The sequence below is a fragment of the Mesoplodon mirus genome (assembly GCF_964341445.2).
Source record: "Mesoplodon mirus genome assembly, chromosome: 5".
In the NCBI taxonomy this organism is placed as follows: Eukaryota; Metazoa; Chordata; class Mammalia; order Artiodactyla; family Ziphiidae; genus Mesoplodon; species Mesoplodon mirus.
The window spans coordinates 107,718,937-107,741,038 of NC_138980.1; the positions used below are offsets into that span (position 1 = coordinate 107,718,937).

The 22,102-nt window shown below is 37.1% G+C and overlaps 1 protein-coding gene across 18 annotated transcripts in view; it reads left to right on the forward strand.

Annotated features, from left to right (window-relative positions):
- Nucleotides 1-22,102, forward strand: part of MCTP1 (multiple C2 and transmembrane domain containing 1) — a gene marked incomplete at its 3' end in the record, with an annotated part of 541,466 nt that overhangs the window by 219,998 nt on the left and 299,366 nt on the right. For all 18 annotated transcript variants that reach the window (XM_082620971.1, XM_082620972.1, XM_082620968.1 and 15 more), the window contains exon 2: nt 12,862-12,976. In XM_082620971.1, the coding sequence (XP_082477097.1) occupies nt 12,862-12,976 (115 nt within the window). The remainder of the gene's footprint in view (nt 1-12,861; nt 12,977-22,102) is intronic.

Genomic DNA, 22,102 nt, shown 5'->3' on the forward strand with positions numbered 1-22,102 from the left:
AGACAGAGATTATGTGTTTTGGAAGGAAGGCCACAGAGGTAAAGTACCATTCTTATCGCAAACCATCAAGGGAGCATACTATCAATATGACTTATCAGCACTGATTTTAACCATGATCACCTGGTTGAGGTAGTGTTGGCCAGGTTTCCCCACACTGTAGTCTTCGGAAGGAGGTCGCTATGTATGGCCCACATTTAAGAGTTGGTGAGGGCTTCCCTGGTGGCGCAGTGGTTGAGAGTCTGCCTGCCGATGTAGGGGACACAGGTTCGTGCCCCGGTCCAGTAAGATCCCACATGCCGCGGAGCTGCTGGGCCCGTGAGCCATAGCCGCTGAGCCTGCGCGTCCGGAGCCTGTGCTCCGCAACGGGAGAGGCCACAACAGTGAGAGGCCCGTGTACCGCAAAAAAAAAAAAAAAAAAAAGAGTTGGTGACCAACATCCTTGAGGAGCAGTATCTATGTGAATTATTTTGAATTCTTCTGCACCGTAGACTTAGCTCTTCCTCCCCATTTATTTATTTATTTATTCAAATCATTTACTTATATCAGTATGGAATCATGGTTATTTATTTTATACTTTGAGTATAATCCAATACTATGTTATTTATTTTGTTGCTTGAAAACTCTTCTTCTGCCAGGGTTTTCAAATATAGTAAATAATTAAATAAAATCACAACTTTCACTGAAGGCTACTTTGTGGCAGGCTCTGTGGCAGTTCCATGTTTGTGCTTCGGTTATACCTGTGAGGAATCACTTGATCTTTTCACGACTGAGAGTATGAGATCCTGCTGCAACCACAGCTGTGCACCTGTGGCCATGAGATTGTTTAAAGGGATAAAATATGCATGAGTTTCATATTAAGGTCATATGTCAATCAGAGTGGTACATTGATATGCTTTGCCCAGTGTGAAGGTGTTTATTAAATCAAAGCAAATTTATAAAACTCCATTCCATAGAATCCTTAACACTGTTATCAAAGGGTAGAAGCAGCAGAGAATAGTATTATTTTTATTTTCAAGTCTTGAAATTATTAGAACAATACATACTATACATGTGTAGAAAATTTGAAAACTTCTGAAAAATAAGAGGAAAGAAAAATTAGCTTTAATCTCATCGTCCATAGAATAACCCCTGTTTATGTGTTGGTATATTTCCTTCCTTTTTTTTCAATGCATAGGTATATTTAACCTAGTTAATTTCATTCTGTATGCAGTTTTGCATTATACTTTTCACCTCACTGTTTTTTCCTAAGCATTTGCCCATGTGATTAAAAATGGTCCTCCATTTTAAGTGACTCAGTGAACAGAAGAGGTCAGAGCCTGAAAGCAGGCAGGAGGTTATGGCAGTTGATATGCAGAAGATAATTATGGTGTAGACTGGAGTGGTAGAAAAAGCTGACCAGAGAAACATGTTCCAAATATAATTGATAGGACTTCACCATTGCACGCTTGGGTCCAGGTATAGTTGGTGCTAAGTTTCTAGCTTAGGTGGATGGGCATTCCATAATGATGCCTCAAACCCACATCCAGAGCAAAGCGGAGAAGTAGCAGGTTGGAGAAAGAGAGAACTTCTCATTTACTTCCATGAAACACCTCTTGTCCTGTTTTTCCATGTTGGCGTTTAAACTTTACGTGCAAAACTGTCTCCATGATAGTCTTTGAAGGAAAAGAATGTGTTCAAACATCTTTCTTTGTTCTCCATAACATTGATTCTGTGCTGGGTATCCAGTAGAGAACTAAAAAATAGTAACTGAGTGAGTGAAGTGCTGAATGAAGATGAGGTGAACTTTGGGTGTTTGGGGTACTGTGGGGGGGTGGAGATTAATTACTAAAATTTGCTAATTTCTTTTTCAGAAAAACTGCTATCACCATGGTTTCCTCCCAAGAAAACTAAGTGTTAGAATAAAAGTAGTAGTAGAGGTCATGTTATCTATGGCTGTTTCATGTTCTTTTTAAAGATACCTGTATAATTTTACTGGAAGGAGTGATAGGACATTCACACAAACTTGATATCTGATAGAAACACTAAAATCTTACTTTGATTCTTTGTTTCTTCCTGGCTTTCCTTTGAAATAAATAATAGAGTTGTGAAAAAGAAACCCAAATGAAAAGTACTTGTATTCACAGAAAAAAGTAAAAATTATAGAATTATTCCAAAAAAAGTAGATATATGCATTTAAGTCTAATAAGGAGGTTTCTTTGTTCATCACAAAAGCTGGTGAGGCTTTGGATCTGTGTGAATGCATAAAAACACTAGGAGTATTTTTCAGCAATATCCCAAATGTTTAGCATCAATCTAACATCTGTTACACAAGATTCTCTCTCTGAGATTGTTAGTATCTAAAAAATTCAAATCCTCTAAAAGGAAATGTTTTCCTCTGCATATGCCCCAATTTTGGAAATAATAGAACTAGCTTAATCTGTTTAAACATTTATTGGTAGAAGTATTCATGGCAAGGAGGATAACATCAATAAACAAGTTAGTATATTACGCCTTTTTCTGACAAGTCTTTTCTTCTCGAGGTTGGGTTTTTTGCAGGTAGCTCTGCACTTTTTAATGCAGTTTGGTTTTCTTTGGGGAAGAAAGAGCATGCTGGGGAACTCACCAAAAGACAAAAGGTCAGAAGAGTTAATACAAATAAAATCTATCATGCTCTCAGGTCTCACAAATATTATTCTGGTGAAATGGTAAAGATAATAATCACTAAGTAATATAAAAGTACTGAAAACAGAAGAGTCAACCCAAGCATGATCTACTTTCTAATCTCTAATTAACCATTAATAAACACTAGCAGTAGTAATACATACATAATATATATTATTATTTGAAAAATCAGGAAGAAGCTACTTTGCATTTGTAAATCACTGGACTCTTTACAAAGCACTTTAAATTACATGATTTCTTTTAATTTTCACAAGTGTCTTTTTTTTTTTTTAAGAAGAAGAAAATTAGGCTCATAGAACTCAGAGCAACTTAATAATATAACTAGGTCTTGTATACAGGTCTTTGTGTTTTGACTCCTGTAATCTTTCCTCTATTTTATAACAGCTCTTCTCATCACCTGTCCCCAAATAACTACTTACATTTAAATAATTTCTTACATTTACAAAGCATTTTTACATATTTCATCTCATAATCAAAACAGTCCTTTGTAAGGTATTTTATCGCATTTTAAAAATGAGAAGAGAAAGGTGCAGAGGGGATAAGTATTTTTGGCTGAAATTAAATAGTTGATATCCAGCCTGCCCTTTCATCATCAGAATTTGCTTCTTTTAACACAAGACTTGGTTATAGCGTCTAATTACAAAAGGGCGTGGTCCATGTACAAAAGGGTTGGGGAAAGAGAATGTTTTATTTGCTTTCCTTTGGCTCAGGTTATTTTATATACTGTATGTGTAGGTGGGAAGGCTCTCAGTGATAATGAAGTGATGCTGCAGAGAAGCAATTTAGCAGACAAGCCCAGGGTGAGTAATCAGTGTTGTGGGAATCCCAGAAAAGATATTTGGGGAGTACTGAATTTCATACTTTTTTAGCAGCAGTTAAACATTGCCATTTAGTAGGCCCTGAGAATTTATAGATCCATTTTGTTTGGTTTGGGCTATTGCAAAATCAAAGTCCCAGAATTAAACCCAGGGTTGCAATTCAGTTCAAAAACAAACTATAGTAAAGCTTTGATATGACCAGAGGATCAGCCTTTTCTGCTTAGTTTATCTTTCTGGCTGCCTGAATGCTAACATATTAAGTACATGTATAACACTAACATATAACCACGTATAGCAGTTTACCTGGGACAGTTTTGTTTATGCCTCTTTACACCGTATAATTGTCAATAGCACTCCCTTTCAGTCTCTAAAGTATCCCAGTTGGAATGATAAATTATATGGTTACCTTAACCTAAGCCTTTTCCCCAGTTCTTGTTGAAAATATTCATAAAAACACAAAGTTTTCCTCACTTAGTAACTGAGGAGCGATGGCCTGCAGTTGGACCTCTGTCTGGGTCCCCTGCACTGCAGGGGCATCTGTGTGTGAACATCCATGATCACTGCACATTACTGGGGAGAAAGAAGTTGAAGGCATGGAACAATTTTTGTCTGTCTGTATCCTTTCTCTGCAGCTCACTTTCTCCAGTAGCACTGTTCTCTGGCAGTTCATGGACATCCGGTGTCACCTGGCTGCTTTCTTGTTCCTGTGTTTCTTTTGCTCATTCTTGTTGCTCTTTTTTGTCACTCTATTCTGTTGTCAGAGCCAAGGACTCACTTCAACTGTCTTTCACCAAAGGAGGTGAGAAGGTGATGGGGGGTCAGATGGAGTTCCAAGAGCACAGAGCCCAGCGCAGCCTGCCCTCTGTTCCCAGCTGCTCCAGGCCTTCAGCAGTGGGAGTTCACGGATCTTTACTCTCCTGCCCAGCTGTTTATCATACTCTGCTTTGGTCAGTTGATCTGTCTGTATGTCCTACTACAAAGTTCTACTCTACCCTCTACTATATATATATATATACACACACATACACACCCCATACTTAATTATAATTATAGCAGCTATTTTCTGATTTGGGGTTATCTGTGGGCCATTATGGCCTCTCCAGTCTGTCTGTTATTACCCTTTGGCTTTAGCAGGCACTTTCAACTTCTTCTCTCTGAACTTGGTCCAAACAACCTTTGCCTAATAACAGTTTTGCTGACTAACAACTTATCGCTGACCAGCCTATTCATCATCTGCCTCTAGTTCAGGTACCCAGCTCTGGAATAATCAGCTGTGAACAAGGGGCAAGGAAGTTAAATTTAAATAGACTCAAGTATAAGCTGTCCTTTCAGATGGGGCTGTGGATTAGACAGGCACTATGACCAGCATATTTAGTGGGGGATGCTCATTGGTCACCATAGATTTTCCTCATTTTGTATGGTTTCAGTTTTTTTTTTTTTTTTTTTTTTTTTTGCTGTACGCGGGCCTCTCACTGTTGTGGCCTCTCCCCTTGCGGAGCACAGGTTCCGGATAAGCAGGCTCAGCGGCCATGGCTCACGGGCCCAGCCGCTTCACAGCATGTGGGATCCTCCCGGACGGGGGCATGAACCCATGTCTCCTGCACCGGCAGGTGGACTCTCAACCACCGCGCCACCAGGGAAGCCCTGGTTTCAGTTTTTGAAGTCATTTACTCAGTTGACCTCTAACTAATTATAATGTTCCCTTGACAAGTGAATCCTTGAGCTTCATTGAACTTTGAATATCCCAGTGACTTTTGAGTTCTATTTTTTGAAAATTGAGTTTTAAAAACCTTTTATTTCCACTTGATGGCAGTTTCACTGTGCAAATATCTCTAATGTCATAGAAACTAAGAGAGATGACTAAGTCGCGTTGAACAAAATTCATCACAGCAGAGCTGCAAAGAAATAAAGGCTTTATTTGGGGTCTTAGAATTGTAATTTGGGAGACACAGATTCGAGTAGGAGTCAAACATGTGTTCCAAGGAGGAGAGAAAAGGCAAGGTTTTATAAAGGCAAACTTTAGGTTTGCAGAAATTGCAAAGGTTATAAAAGTTGTTTCAAAAGAATTATGATTGGTTGCTGGCAAACTGAAGCTATTCTTATGTATACATATTTGGTTGATAAAGGCTATCACTAGAGAAAGGTGGAAGTCTGGTACTGTGACAAGTTGCAGGTTTTCTTGCAGTGTCCTTAGAATATTTGTGGTTTGGCCCAGTTCAAAAGTTTATGGTTCTACCCAGTGAGGACGTGCACAACGCTGCTTCCTTGATGGTCTCAAGACTCCATTTTAAATAGCTCTCTTAGCAATACCAACTCCATTTTGAAGTCCCTTTTTCCACAGTAGAAAGTGGTAATAACTAAGTAGAAATCTTTAAGGATACCTCTTGATATCCCTAACGAGGTTGTTAAATTTTAAAAGTTAAAAATGTCAAAGGTTTCATGAAGTTTTCCACTTTCATGAAGTGGATTTTGTTGATAGACTTAGAGCTGCACTGAGCGTGGCCTGAGCATGTGAAACAACTTAACCAGTCTACCATCCGCTGGGCACGGCAATACTAGAAACACCCAAGAAAACCTCCTCGAATGTACTTAGTTCTCCTTTTCTGTACACTGCTACAATAGCTACTTCCTACTGATAATAAGGGTCAACCACCCCAGGTAACCCAGGAACCCCTTTTTTCCTGTAATGAAAATCTTAAAGAGGCCAGGCCAACCTTGAATTCATCAGCACTGTTATATCTTCTGGTGGAAACTTTCTTCACTTAGGTAAAAAAGCCTCCTAAGCAGCAAAACTCAAAGTCACAGGGACCATCATATAGATTCCCATAGATGTTCCCCAGGTGTTTCATGATATAAATTTTTAAAGTCTGAGAATTCATTGTGTATAAACTTTCTCAAAGATGTGCTTTTATAATTGGCACAGTGGGTCAGGCTAGTGTGCATATTGAAATCATCTGAGGATTTGTTAGAAAAAAAACTAATACCTGGGTCCCACCCCCAAAGTTCCTGGGTGCCTAGCCAAAGACCTCAAGGTTGAGGACCACTAGGCTATATAAAATGGGGGAAAGAAGCGTTTGGTATGAGGAAATTTGACATCACATGCATGGTAACTGTTCTAGTTCAAGCAAGCCAGGAACATTAGAAGCAGGGTTTCTGTAAAAATGGTGGCTTATTGGAGTAGAAGATGTGGGTGCTCCAGTCATTATAATCCTTCTGAATGCTTCCTTTCACATTCTCATGGTCCCTCTCTTCCACAGTCTTGTTCTGACTCTCCTACAAGTGATCTGTTAAGGCTGCAAATTTCACTTATGTTATAATTTTCAGTTTCAAATATTGCATCTGCTTTTTAGCTTCAGCAGTCCCCAAACTTAATTGAGCATTGTCATAAAAAACCTCCCTAAACCTCTAACTGTGCCTAGAACTCCGAATTTAAAATTTTGAGCTTCTTTATTTTACATTCCCACCAAAAGTATACAGGGATTCCCTCATCTCTCTGTCCTCACCAGCATTTGTTATTTTTTATTTTTTTCATAGTAGCCATTCTAACAGGCACGGTTTTGGTTTTCAGTTCCCTGATGATTAGTGATGTTGAACACCTTTTCATGCTCCTATTGGCCATTCATATTTCTTCTTTGGAGAAATGTCTATTAAGGTCCTTTGCCCATTTTTTAATCAGTTTGTTTTTTTGCTATTGAATTGTATGAGTTCCTTATATTTTACATATTAACCCCTTACCAGGTACATGGTTTACAAATATTTTCTCTCATTCCATAGGTTGTCTTTTCATTTTGTTGATTGTTTCCTTTGTTAGGCAGAGTCTTTTTAATTTGATGTAGTCCCACTTGTCTATTCCTGCTTTAATTGCCTGTGCTTTTGGCGTCATATCCAAAAATTTATTACCAAGACCACTGTCAAGGAGCGTTTTTCCTATGTTTTCTTCTGGAAGATTTACAACTTCATGTTTTGCATTTAAATCCTTAATCCATTTTGAGTTGATTTTTGTATATGATGTAAAACAGGGTTTAATTTCATTCTTCTGTATGTGGATATACATATTTACCAATACCATTTATTAAAGATGCTGTCCTTTCCTTACTTTATATTCTTGATGCCCTTATAAAAGATTCGTTGACTGTATATCTGTGGGTTTATTTCTGGGCTTTTTATTCTGTTCCATTGATCTATTTGTCTGTTTTTATGCCAGTATCATACTGCTTCAATCACTATAGCTTTGTAGTATAGTTTGAAATCAGAAAGTGTGATGGCCTCCAGCTCTGTTTTTCTTAAGATTGATTTGGCTATTCAGGGTTTTTTATGGTTCTATGTGATTCGACAATCCCACTCCTAGGTACTTATACAAAGGAATTTAAATCAGGATCTCAAAGAGATACCTGCACTCCCATGTTTATTGCAGTATTATTCACAATATCCAAGATATGAAAGCAACCTAAATGTCCATTGGCGGATAAATGGATAAAGAAAATTTGGTATATACATGCAGTGGAATATTATTCAACCTTAAGAGAGAAGGAAAATATGCCATTTGCAACAGCATGAATGAACCTGGATACCATTATGCCAAGTGAAATAAGCCAGTCACCGAAAGACAAATGCTGTATGATTTCACTTACATATAGAATCTAAAATAGTAAAACTCATAGAATCAGGGAGTAGAATGGTGGTTTCCAGGGCCTGTGAGGAGAGGAGAAAATGGGGAGGTAATGGTCAAAGTGTACAAAATTTCAGTTACACAGGATGAATAAGTTCTGAGATCCACTATATAGCATAGTGCCTATAGCTAACAATACTGCATTCATACTTAAAATTTTCTAAGAGGGTAGATCTCATGTTAAGTATTCTCACCACATGCACGTGCGTGCGCGCACACACGCACACGCAAATGATAATAATATAAAGGGCGTGGGAAGAAACTTTGGAAGGGGTTGGATACATTTGTGGCCTTGATGGTGGTGATGGTTTCACAGGTGTATACTTATTCCCAAACTCATGGAGTTGTATAAATTATGTACATACAGGTTTTTACATATCAATCATACCCCAATAAAGTGGTTAAAAAAATAGCAGCACCCATCTAAATGTGGGACATGGCAGTTTAGCGAGGGGAAGAGTATTTGAATTTACTATAATACTCACTAAATAAATGTTAAATCTGAGAAAACATAAAAATATTTTAAATAACAAAGTTTGTTTTAGAGCTGTGTGAGTGCCTGGTACTTCAGACACATCTTTCCTAATACATCCTTACATTTGAGAACTTAATAAACATTTGAAAAAGATACTTTATACCCATAAAAATTATATTTCTAGTATCCCTCCATAATCCAATTTTCTTCTTGGAACCATTTCACTGAACCTGAGGGGAGATGTATCTCTAGATCTGTTTAAGTTCTTGACTTTCTTTTTTGCTAGAGTTGGGGTATCCTTGGACGTTGACACAGGGGTGGCCTGGAACTTGCTTCTCCTTTCTTTTCTGCTCTCTGCTGCTGACATTACCAATCTCCCAGGAGCTCAGCTCAAACTTCTGTGTGACTCATCCATCCCTTTCCCATATCCCCTACATCTTGTCAGTTGACAATTCAGTTGATTGACTCTCCTCAATGTCTCAAATTCATCTTTTATTTCCATTTCCGCTGACCAGATCAGGCCCTTGTGACTTAAACTGGACTATGGTAAAAACCTTCTAAATAATTCCTGTATCCACAGGATTTCTCTACTCTCATCCATCCTACAGAGATAAAAGGCCGAGTTTCCTCCTTTCTGAAATCTAATCACTTAGTCCAGAACAGGAAACATGAAAGGTAGGCGATAAATGTTTGTTAAATGAGTCCTGGCTATACTGCTTCTCTCTTCAAGAGCCTGTGATGGTTTCCTGTTGCCCACAGGTTGAAACTCTTCTCAGGCTGGCATGACTGAATATCAGTCTTCCTTTCCACCTTATTTCTCACACAATCCAATGACACACCCTCTTGTGACTACTCACCGTTGGGCTTGTGTTGCTTTTCTCATCCTCCCTTCTTCCAAATCTTTACTTGTCAAAGTCCTACTCCTGTTTTCAGACTGCTCTATTGTCATCTCTGTGAAGCCACCTCTGATTCTTTTCCCACAATAATTGGTCTTCTTTCATGAATGACTTAATAACTCCATTATATCACAGTCTGTCTTTAAGGATAGCTCTTGAGTGAACAGCGTTTCATTTTAAGTGCAATTTTGCTCAATTGTTAATGTCAGCCTAAAGCACTGTATTGACAAGGTTTTTTTGATAGAAGGTGCCAAAACAGATTAGATGCCATACACGGGCACAGGAGAGGAGAGAGAAAAAAGTGCCCATGGAGTAGTCAACTATGTTATAGATACCCATGTGTGTGTCTACTCAGGTAGACACACATGTCTGTAGAGACATTTTCTATCCTCATAGTCTCCATCACATTTTGTGCCCAGTTGGATGCTTAAACACCCTGTTCCCTGTTGTTAAAAGTTTACAATCTAAACTGGCAAATATGACATTTTGAGATATAATGTGATAATGGACAGGAAATATATAAAGTGCTAATGAAATGATCCTTGAAGACTGGATAGGAATACATAGAGAACAAGATGGGGAAGGTGCTGTACGTCCAAAAGAAATGAAATCAGTTTCTTGGAGAGATATCTGCACTCCCACATTTATTACAGCATTATTCACAATAGCCAAGATATGGAAATAACCTAAATGCCTGTCATAGAGGAATGGATAAAGAAAATGTGATCTATAAATACACACACACACACACACACACATACACAGAATGGAATATTATTCAGGCTTTAAAAAGCCAATAAATGTAAGTCCAGTGAAGTCATCTCTTAACTAGGTGTTGAATTCTCAAACAGCAAAACTGGAAAATCTGGTATAATTAAAATTACCTTTGGAAATTCCTTAGTTTGCTCACGTAGTATACATTTTAAAATGTTAAACCAGATGCTCTGTAAATTATTCGCTCTAAACTTCAAGAAGCATTGAATAGAGCAGTGAAAGCTACAAAAAAATAAAGATATCTGAGCATTCAAACTTTTCTGCCTTTAAGGTACCTGTCAAAACACTAGAAGAGGATGCAAGGTCAGCAGAAAATTTCTACTTTCCTATAGATTTTATTCCATTTTTTAGAAAGTAATAAATCTACATTTAATATTTGTTAGTGGATTTGTTTATTTTGAAACAATGTGTATATATATATATATATTTTATATATATATATTATATATATATATAATATATATATATAGTAGAGCCTCAAGAAAGGCTTAGAATATACTAGGAGCTTAACAAATGTTTGCTGGATTTTAATTTAAATCTTGCTTATTAGTTAAACCCAAATACAAACTGTTCTTTGAAAAAGCATTCAGAAGACATCAGTTGGCTTCCTCTTTCCAAGTGGGAATCATCTGTGTGGTCCAGTGAAGAGCTATCACTCTCTTACCATTTATGCTAGTTTCAAGACACCTTACCATAGTGCTGGAAATGTGTTTTGAAGAAAGATAATGTTTTTGCCCATGAAACTTGAAAATTAGTAACATCCTGTGCTGACTAGGATATGGGAAATAGACACTTGTGCACTTTCAATAGGAGTGTGAACTACTTAAAACTTTTTGGAAAAATTCATCCTGTAAGAGAAATAAAAGCACAAGTTCTTTTGCAGTGGCAAATACTGAAACCAACTCATATGTTCATCATTAGGAAAATAATTGAAGAAATTATGGCAGTCCCAACACTGTGGAAAATCATGTACCTCAAAAAAAAGAAAGATCTATGTGTATTGATTAGAAAAGTGCCCATGATATTTTTCTTAAGTTAAATAAATTGTGAAATAATAAGCAAAATGTAATACTTTGCTCAAACGAAAACTGGAAACTCAACCACAGAAAAATTAACCTGTATGTATGTGTATTTGTATAAGACGTTCAAAATGTAGAAGGATATACCCTAAATTGTCAAAATTGGTAATCCCAAGGAGGTGGGGCAGTTGGCTGTTTGAGGAAAGTGAAAGAAAATCATTTTACCTTTTACTCTTCTGTTGTTTGAAGGCCTGACCCAAATTCTTGGTTAAAGAAATTAAATGAAAGAAAAAAAGGAATTAAAAGAAAAAGACAACCAGGAGATGTAATGTGGAAATGAAGTGGATGGGATTTGGCAACTATTTGGATGTGGGAAGAGGGAAATGCTTGTAGATTTCTAGCCTGAGTGGCTGGGAGAATGGTGCTATCATTCATAGACACAGGGATATCATGAAAAAAAGTGAATTATTTTTTATTGCTACCAGAGGAGAAATGTTAAGTTTAGGTTATCAGTCAAAGTTGTGCTGCTTCTTATTTTAAATGATAATTGCTCCCATAGGAAATCTCTTCATCTTAAAACATTAAAAAAAAACTCCTTTTAGCTGTATTTCCTGTAAACTATAGAATTAAAGAGCTGGAATGGTATCTACTGTTTTACCTTATCCATGCATATTATTCCAAAACAAAAGTATATTTCTTTTTGAATTGGAAAAAAAACTATAAGGATTTAAAATCACCTCAAACATGTGAAGAAAAGTAAGTTTTCCTGCTGTATTCAGTGTAGCAGAAAGTATAAAATATGACCTGTAAAATTTTTACTCTATGTTTCTCTTATGTTGTTTTAATAATAGTTATTCCTCTTGCTAGTGCATTTATAACTCAATGCCTAGTATATTGTCACTAAAGATATTCTATAGAGGTAGGCTTGCAAAGATTTTTAGTTCTAGAAATAGCTTATGCACTTTTAGTCCATAGAAAGCATCATTAGGAATTTAGCCCTACTGAGAATTTATTTCTTGCAAGTACTATCAAAATGCTGGTTGAATTTATTTCTGTGTAATTGCATCATATTTTATGTTGGGGCTAAAATAGACATGTGTAATCCATCAGTATGAGCCCCTTTGCATGGATAAATGAATCAACAAAGTCACCTGAATAAATCATTTTACTTTTCAACTCAGTTACCCATACCTTTATTCTCCATTCATCACTGATTGTGTTTTTACTTCAGACACTATTTCTTTGTTAGTCTTTCTTAGTTGAATTATGTGGGACTTTCCATGGGAAATGTTTTTCATATTTTATGTGTTATTCTAATCTGAGTTAAAACATGAGTTCCTATAACTACTGTGTCTTTGAGTCTAAAGAATTTCATGAATTTCAAAACCTTCAGAGAACTGGGTGATTATGATGCTGTGTGAATTCATAAGATGATTTATTATATTGACTAATTCTTGGAGTTTGCATTTAGCTACACATGGTCCCCCACTGGAGGAAATAAAATAGAGATAATAAATTTAATATTTTGTATATTTTTCTTGGTTTTCAGAAAATAAATACTGCTGGAACCAGTAATACAGATGTCCCCTTGGCTGATCCCGGAATGTACCAATTGGACATTACATTAAGAAGGGGTCAGAGTTTAGCTGCCCGAGATCGAGGAGGTAAGAACATAAGAAAAATGTCACCTGGAAGCTTATTCTCTGTGTTTTTGACAAACTTTGTTTTCCTTGTGGTTGCTTAAGTTAAAAAAAAAAAGTCAACTATAATATCAGTTTTAGAAGTTTCGATTCAATGATGTGGCTTGAAATATCATCTGAGTCCTGTGACCGTAGAGGAAGAGGTTATGATGCAAGTTTGAAAACTCTGAATTGTCCCAACCCAGACAGCAAGATCCCTACCAAACTGCTGACAAATTAGACTCTACATTATATATAATTAGTGACATAATCAGTTAAGTAGATGAAGCACATTTTTGAAGCCATATCAGAATTCACCTTTTCACAGACCTGAAATTCTTTTTGCTGCATAGATTTGCTCCATTGAATCCCCTGAAACTGCAGAATCTTGGACTAACATCTCACCAAAAATTTGGAGATTCCCAACAAGTGATTTTCTGAGGCTTGGTTGGACCTGGCAATAATCTCATGGTGGATTAAACAGGTCTCTGTAGTCCATGATGAAGGAAAAGACAAGGCAAATACTCTTTAGTTCCTGGATTCCATATCACAAGGCAATCTCCTGATGAACTTACCTGGGGTACGTTAATTATTCCTTGAACGCTGGTTAGGGGCAGGGCAAAAGATAGACCCTAACTAGACCGTATAGCATCTTTCGGACGTTTTGAAACAACACCGCTTCGGGATGTGAAGATCTGAGGGCCTACATTCCTAAAGGAAGCTGAATTTAAGTGTAATTCCTCCCACTAAGAAGGAGGAGAGCCCCTGAGCTCATTGTCAGATGACCTGCAGAATGCTCCTGGCATCACAGGATCTTGTTTTTCTCCTCCCACTTTTTTTGACATCCATACTTAGGCAGTGAAAGGAACCAAATAAGACCATAATTTGTAATTTTTATCTCCTGTCTCTACAAAAATAAACTAGAGAAAATGAGTAACATAACAGTGGGGTTTGTAAGATTAGAGATGATACAAATAATAGATTTAATGTTTAAGTACAAACTAGTAAATATCAGAATATTCTTAATGAATGAAGGTATGATTAGAAATGTTAGGATTTAAACACAGGGGGAGTTTTCAAAATTAACCATCGGGTTTAGTAGCTGAGGACAAATGTTTATGGACTTGAACTGCTGGTCTCAAAAGAAGTTACAATTAGCTTGGAGGACAAAAATAATGCTATTAACATAGTATTATTTCACTGTATTTATAAAACATTTTTTAGTCTTCAGAGCTATCTTAATTACATTACATTACAACATTTGGTCTAAAACAGAATTGAACCGGGCATCAGGAGATCAAAATTTTAGTCCTAGATACGTCCTCCCAATAATATTAAATACATATGCACACAATTATTTATTGCAGAATTTTTTGTAATTATAAAATGCCCATAAACAGAAGAGGTGGTTAAATAAGCCATGGTACACTCACGTGATGAAATAATATGCAACTGTAAAATAAATAAGAAAAATCTTTAGGAATTGATATGGAAAGTGTTACAGGATATATTATTAATTGAAAAAGCAAAGTGCAAAGGGTATCAACATTATGAAATGTTTTAGGTAAGAAAGAAGGGAGTATAAGGGATTATGCATTATCTGTTCATTTCTCCAAAAAGAAATATCAGAAGTAAAATCCAGAAATGAATGAGATCGATAACATAACACAATATAGGTAAGAACAGGTGTCCAGAATGTGGGATAGGAATGGGGTAAAAGGGGTAAGGAGGAAGTCCTATATGCATTGTTGACAAGAATGTCAACAATATACTTGTCACTATACAAGTAAACTTTCTTGTATAGTTCTAACTCTTTAACCATGACAATATTACAGAAAGAAATGAATGAGTGAATGGATGCATGGATAGATAGATAGATAGGTTCCTGAATCCTGTTGATATCTGTAACCACACCTCAGGGGAATGGGAATAAAACAACTAAGTGATTAAGTAAAACCGTATTTGGGTTATACACTATAAAACTCAAGACAAAAAGAACGATATATAAATAATGTACTTCAGAGAATGATTTTCAATTCTGAAACTACTTACTGCATATGCTAGGAATGAGCAACTAAGTAAGTATATTGTAGATAAGAAGAGTCAGATTTCTTACTGCTGGAGAAAGAGACCAAAGACATGGAATGGGGGAAAGCTAGAATGCACCTTGTGGTGTTAGAAAGGTATCGGTATGAACTGATGGTTTCTAATATATACACAGATAGATAGCAATTAAGATGGATAGAGATGTGTGTGTGATCTCTCTGCTGAGAGGGCCTAGAAGTCATCACAAAGGTGTAATGACAAAGTAGAAATCCACATATTTTTGGCTCAGATCTTGGTTTCTAAATACAATTCCTCCAATAAAAGTAAGCAGGGCTCCTGGAGAAATGGTTGATTGCAGATCTGGGGCAGGGACAGTACAAGATGAGCCTGGAACATTTTGCAGTGCCAGAAAATAAGGAAGTACTGAAAAATTGATGTCAGAATGTCAAAATGAAATAGGAGCCAACTTAAAGGAGCTCCTAATGATCAAAACTGGGACAATTTCAGCAACAAAATAAATAGTGGTAATAATGGATTATAGCCCATAGAATAATATAAATATCTATGACTTCATACTGGTAAACACATAATTAAATAAATAAATAGGTGTGAGGTAAGGTAAAGCTTTTCCTTATGGTAGAATTCTAATGAACAAATGTAGACAGGAAAATAGAAATCTCCTTTTAACAAACACCACCATAATAATTATTACAGGGAAAAATCATCAATTGAGGCTAAAACTGTATGTGCAAAATTATGATGAGAAACAGGATATTTGCATCATTTCAAAGTATTTCCCCACAAGATACATATAAATTACAAAGGGGAAAAAAAGTAACTTTACAGGAGAGAAACTTGGAAGACATCCTTTTAACCAAGTGCAAGTTAACATCAGCAGCAACGAAACAGACAGATGTAATGACCCTGCTGATATGATGTGCTGAGAAAGGGACATCCTGTGTGACATTCTTGTCAACAATGCATAAAGTCAATGTCATCATGAGAAAACATCAGGCAAACTCTGGCAACATATGATGCCAGTTACCTGAGCTAAGTAGCATCTGCCCTCTAGGCAGTGCATGCACAGTCTTTTTCCACCATTCCGTGCCTCCACAATTGTGAGTCTGGATGGCATTGTGTATGCACCACTGTCTTTCTTGTAGTAGCAATTTATTCTCTCCAGATGCCTCTGCCCAAAATAGGAATTTTTTAAAGATAAAATGAGAGGGTCGTGTTCTTAAGAAAAATGGGAGAGAAAATATTACTTTGTAGAAGTGAAGAATATCCCAAAGTGTTTAAAATGCAAACTCTAATCCAGCTTCTCACTTGCCTGGCATTTATGAAGTTTTTAGTTGGTAGATATGAGGGGAGATATATAAACAGAGGAAACAACCTGAGTTAAGTTTGATATTGATTAATATTTATCATAACCTGAGTTAAGTTTGGGATTGATTAAAATTTATCATAGACCCACCTGTAAATAACAGATGGTGTTAAGCATATGATTGGATAGATAGCATTGGTTCCCTTCAGATTTGTGAATTTTATATATCTACAGATATAGATATAGATATATAGATATATAATTTTGAGGGCCTGAATGGGGATTATGGTGTGGAACTGGAGAAGGAAAGGAAAATGGGAGGGATGGTTTGGAGAATGTCCAGTAGCATCTGAGATCACTTGGGTGAGGGGGGTTCAAAAACCTATTGAGATTTTAAGGCTGCTGATGACTAGGAGCCATGTGGACTTTGGAAAAAGGTGCATGTAAGCAAAAATATTTGTGTAACTATTAGAATTAGCAGAAATTACACTCTCTTGTCATTTATTACATTGATACCCTCAGCTACTCCCCAGCAAAACCAAAATGCCTATGCCTTCCATGTCCCATCTCACCCTTGCACAAAATAATGGAAGGGAAAACTCATTTCCACCATCCCCACCGTCGCCAGAAGATTGTTTGAACTTTGCATCTTCAGAATCTTTATATGTAATAGGCACTGAGGTGGGCTCAACAGGCAAAACTGGCCGTCATTCTTCCACTTTTATAGCCTGTTTTACAGAACAACCAGGTAGCTTTTTGGAATGCTACTGCCTTTATCAAAGTTTTATTATACCTGCTTTAAGCAGCCTGATGGACTAGAAAATACATGACTTTCTAGGGAGTCTGACCACATAATTTCAAAGCCAATCTCAACATTATATTAGCTGTGTGACTTTGAGTGAGCTGTGCAGTCTCTCTGCTGCAATTGTAAATAATTTGCAATTTTTATTTGCAATTGCAAATAAAAAATGCACAATGCCTAGTTAAATTTGAATTTCAGATAACCCATTATCTTTTCATATAAATACATCTCATGAATCTAATCCACAGTATAATGAATATAGATAATAATATTATACTATAATTATGTAATGTGGTAAATATCACTACATTGGCAAACATATTACAGTATATAAGTACATCAAAGTAACATGCTGTACACCTTAAACTTACACAATGTTACATGTCAAATTTATTCAATAAAAAATAAATAATATAAATACATACATACCTCTCATGTGCTATTTGGAGTACTCCTATACTAAAAAATTATTTGTTGTTTATCTGAAGTTCCAATTTAACTGAGTTCCTTGTTTTATCTGGCAGCCCTTTGACAACTGTCATATGTAGCTCTCTTTTAAACTGCCATTTTTATTTTAATTGGGTTGGGCTTTTCAGGACTATATTATCATCTGTCACGTTTTGAAAGTCATGTCTTGACAAGATTATTTGTACTGTTAGAAAAAAAAGAGCAATCCGTGTAGGTATGTCTGGTGACAGCAATTCCCTACAACTTAATGCCTTGAAATTTGTATCGTGGAGGAAGTATTAATTTCCTAGGGTTGCCTTAACATATCACCACAAACCTGGAGGCTTAAAACAACAGAAATTTATTATCTCAGTTCTGGAGTCCAAGAGTCAGAAAAGTCAAGTTGTGGTAGGCAACACTCCTTCCAAAAGCTTTTGGGAAGAATTCTTCCTCGCCTCTTCCAGCTTCTGGTGACTCCAGGAATTCCTTGGCTTGCAGCAGCATCACTCCAGTCTTTGCTTCCATCTTCCCCCTCTGTGTCTCCAAGCCTCAAATCTCCTTCTTCTTTCTCTCATAAGGACAGCAGTCATTGGATTTAGGGCCTGCCTTAAGTCCAGTGTGATCTCATCTCAAGATTCTTAAATTAATTTTATCTGCAAAAAGACCATTTCTAAATAAGGTTACATTCACAGGTACCAGGGGTTAGGACTTGTAATGTATATATACATTATATATAATGTATATATATGTACATTATATATATTATATAATGTATATCTACCATACCTCATACATACTTATATGCTTCTACAGAAAGTATACGTTCTGTTGTGTTTTTCCTGTCCTATTTTCATAGATGAAAAAAAAATCACTCATTGACACCCAAAGATTTCCTTGCTTCCTGTTAATATAACTACAGCCATACAATTACTAAGTCTTGAGAATGAACTTCTATCTTGAGATTTTGTAAATGACTCCAAGACTACACATTTTTCATAGAAAGATTTTTATACTAGTCTTAACACTTCATTTATTTTGAGGCAGAGGCAAAGGGTCTGGTGGCTCTTCTCCAAAGAGGTGCCATCCTTTACCAAGTGTAAATCTGGAACTCCTTAAGACATAGAGCAAGTACTATACAAATTTTCTGAAGAAACTCTGAAGATGATGTTTCCACATATGAAATGCAGTCATATCACACATAACAAAGTTAGGTTCACTTTTTTTTTTTTTTTTTTGCGGTATGTGGGCCTCTCACTGTTGTGGCCTCTCCCGTTGCGGAGCACAGGCTCCGGACGCGCAGGCTCAGCAGTCATGGCTCACGGGCCCAGCCGCTCCGTGGCATGTGGGATCTTCCCAGACCGGGGCACGAACCCGTTTCCCCTGCATTGGCAGGCGGACTCTCAACCACTGCACCACCAGGGATGCCCCTAGGTTCACTTTTAAACATGCTATCTCTTCTGCTATTATGGTTACAAATTTGCTTTGCTTAATTATATTTAGGTTGGAAGAGGGACCAATTTTTATTTAACCTTTACAAAAAAAATACATTGCCATGAAAAGTAAAAAGGCCCAGGAAAGGCACTGTGTATAATACCTGACACTGTTCTCAGGAGTTGATAGACAAGGCCAATCAATATGTATCATATTTTCTTCAGAATCTGCATCGACTCTGGCAATGGTGGGGTTTTTTTAAAATATGATTTGATTATTTATAGATGAATTTGATTTAAAATAAATATAATTTAATTCAGCCTCTGTTAATAAAGGATGATTTTAAGCTTAACTCATTTTAAAAGTGCATCTCTGAGTTCCATTTATTAGAGACATCATCCTTAAATTCACTTGAGGTTATTAGCTTGCTTTCATAGTTTTCCATATTTAGATTTCTTAAAGGATATGCTTCTTCTTGGTGTAAGGATAAAGGAAATTTTATGTGTTCATGGGTTTCAGTGCATTGTGCCTATAGGGAGAAATATTCTCAGGAATTTAGTTACACATTCTCTGAACTTAGATCATATAAAGTATACAAAATTACCCTTTCCATAAATTTTGAAAGGTCAATTGGCACAGTTGTACCAAAAATGTAAACCCATTCCTAACTGGTAAACTGTTTAATATAGTCAAACCTATATAAGGTTATGTATGGCCCATTAATTAAGATTATTTTAAGAGAGAGCCTTCATTCTAATTAGCACTAAATTAGTCTTCTAAGTTTGGGGTTAGAGAGAAAGTGAAAAGGTCTATGGGGCTTTATTAGTGCTTATCATAAAATAAACCATTAAAAATAATAGCAACAATATTCTAAAGCAAATAACTACAATTAGATATGTCTCTGCTTTTACAAGGTGCTATTTCTTTATCTGCTGATCTTTGGGTTCACAGTCTACTTTCACAAAGTCATCTGTCTTTGGACCAAAATAGTCCTGGAAATCCTGACTTTCAAGTCCACTGGCTCAGTTGGTCAGGTATTTACTCTTGGTGGCAATCTCAGCTTACATTTGGAAACCTCAGCAATGGGTTTATTCTTAGCAGCCTCAACAATCTTCTCCACCAACTTCTGAGACTTACTTTCTAATTTTAATGAAAGACACAATGTCTGATCTTTAGCTTACAGTGGGAACCTTTAGGCAAGCAGGAGGGGAAAAAAGAGGCCACGCATTGGTGGTAGATGGAATGCTTCTGGTTAATTTATTACAGAAACCAATCATACCAGAATGAAAGAGTAGAATCTCCTATTGGAAGTGATCACATAAGCATCGGGCAATGGGGTCATCAGGTGATGATTACCCTGAGGGGAAAAATATGTTAGGGACAATGAAGACATTGGCAAGTCTTCAAAACCTTGCAATCAGTACTATATAGCATGCACCAAAAGCATCTCCAATTGATAAAAAGTGTTTTAAAACTACAAATAGGGCCTCCCTGGTGGCGCAGTGGTTGGGAGTCCGCCTGCCGGTGCAGGGGATGCAGGTTCGTGCCCCGGTCTGGGGGGATCCCATGTGCCGCGGAGCGGCTGGGCCCGTGAGCCGTGGCCGCTGGGCCTGCGCATCCGGAGCCTGTGCTCCGCAGCGGGAGAGGCCACAGCAGTGAGAGGCCCGCGTACCGCAAAGGGAAAAAAAAAAAAAAAAAAAAAAAAAAAAAACTACAAATAAAATTCTTCCCAGAAGTAAATTTACTGACAGCCATTGCATCATCCCTTGTGCATAAGTATGAACATGCTTCCACTCCCAGACCCCAATGGGGCCTGTAATTGCATATCAAAAAGTAATACTTTATTGATATAAAACTGACCTTGGGTAGACTGAGCTTTTCTTTTTGTTTTGAAAACTTTCCCCTATCCCCAAAAAGAATATTCCATGCCCATTTTGACCCCCTAGATTCAAGTAAACATCAGACCCACAAGACTATCCACAAGACAATCCGAAGCCACACTTGACACCTCTTCAGGAGGATATAGGGCGGGAACCACAGTTCAGCAGCAAGACAACCTCAGCTATCCCTTGCTGCAGCCCATGCAGCAGCCCCTGCAGCCATCCGGGAGATATCTTCCTTAGCTACCAGGTAACACAGTGCAGATGGAAAAAGACAAGATCACATTGAACAGGTGTGGGAGCCTCTATGGTGTAAAAGCCTCCTTTCTCACAGGAGCTAGTATCTCTTGTAACTACTTCATAGTTTCCAGGGACATGCCCAGTTACAAGAATCATTACATTCAGGAAGCCCAAAGATATGGCTTCCTAACAGCTGTTTCTACTTCTCCCAGTCTAGATGAAATTTACCAACCAGGGCATCACTTTTACCTTGTGTTGCTTAACAACATAGTTGACATACTATCTATTCAGGGTTATAAGGGAAATACAGAGTTAACCAAAGGTCCTATTCTCATGAAGAAGAAGGAAATGGTTTCCTCATACTGGGGCAAGCATTGAGAGCATTAAGAAAATACAGGGCATTCCAGTTGTGCCTAATTGTATCATTCGGCCCCTCCTTGCTCAAGTGCCACAGGAAGGGTTTCAAGGTGAGGTGACTTCAAGCCTTTGGTGCTACCTAGCAGCTGTTGAAGAAGCATCAGAGTTGGTTTGGATGTAGAATACCCTGTCAGATGTGTTAGTCCAAATTCAGGGGCTGACCTTGGAGAAGAGCAAAATCAAAGAGAATTTTCAGACAAACACACAAATGCTCAAGGATGAGAAATAGCTACAACCTTGTCTGTGTTATTAGTCAAAGTAACAACACTTTATAGCAACCATAACAAAGGAAAAACAACAAACAGTTTAGTGATTTTAGGTTGTGTAAACATAACAGACCCTTATTATTCTTTCTGTTTGCTTATTTTTTGTAAATAAATGACCATGGTCATAAAATACACAACATCACAGTAAAAGCAGACTCTTCTGAAAGTATGTATTCAGTTTGGGCAAGGCAAAACCTTTCTTCTATGCAGAAAGCAATAAATTTTTTATTACCTTGTACTGAGAACAGTCTCAGTACT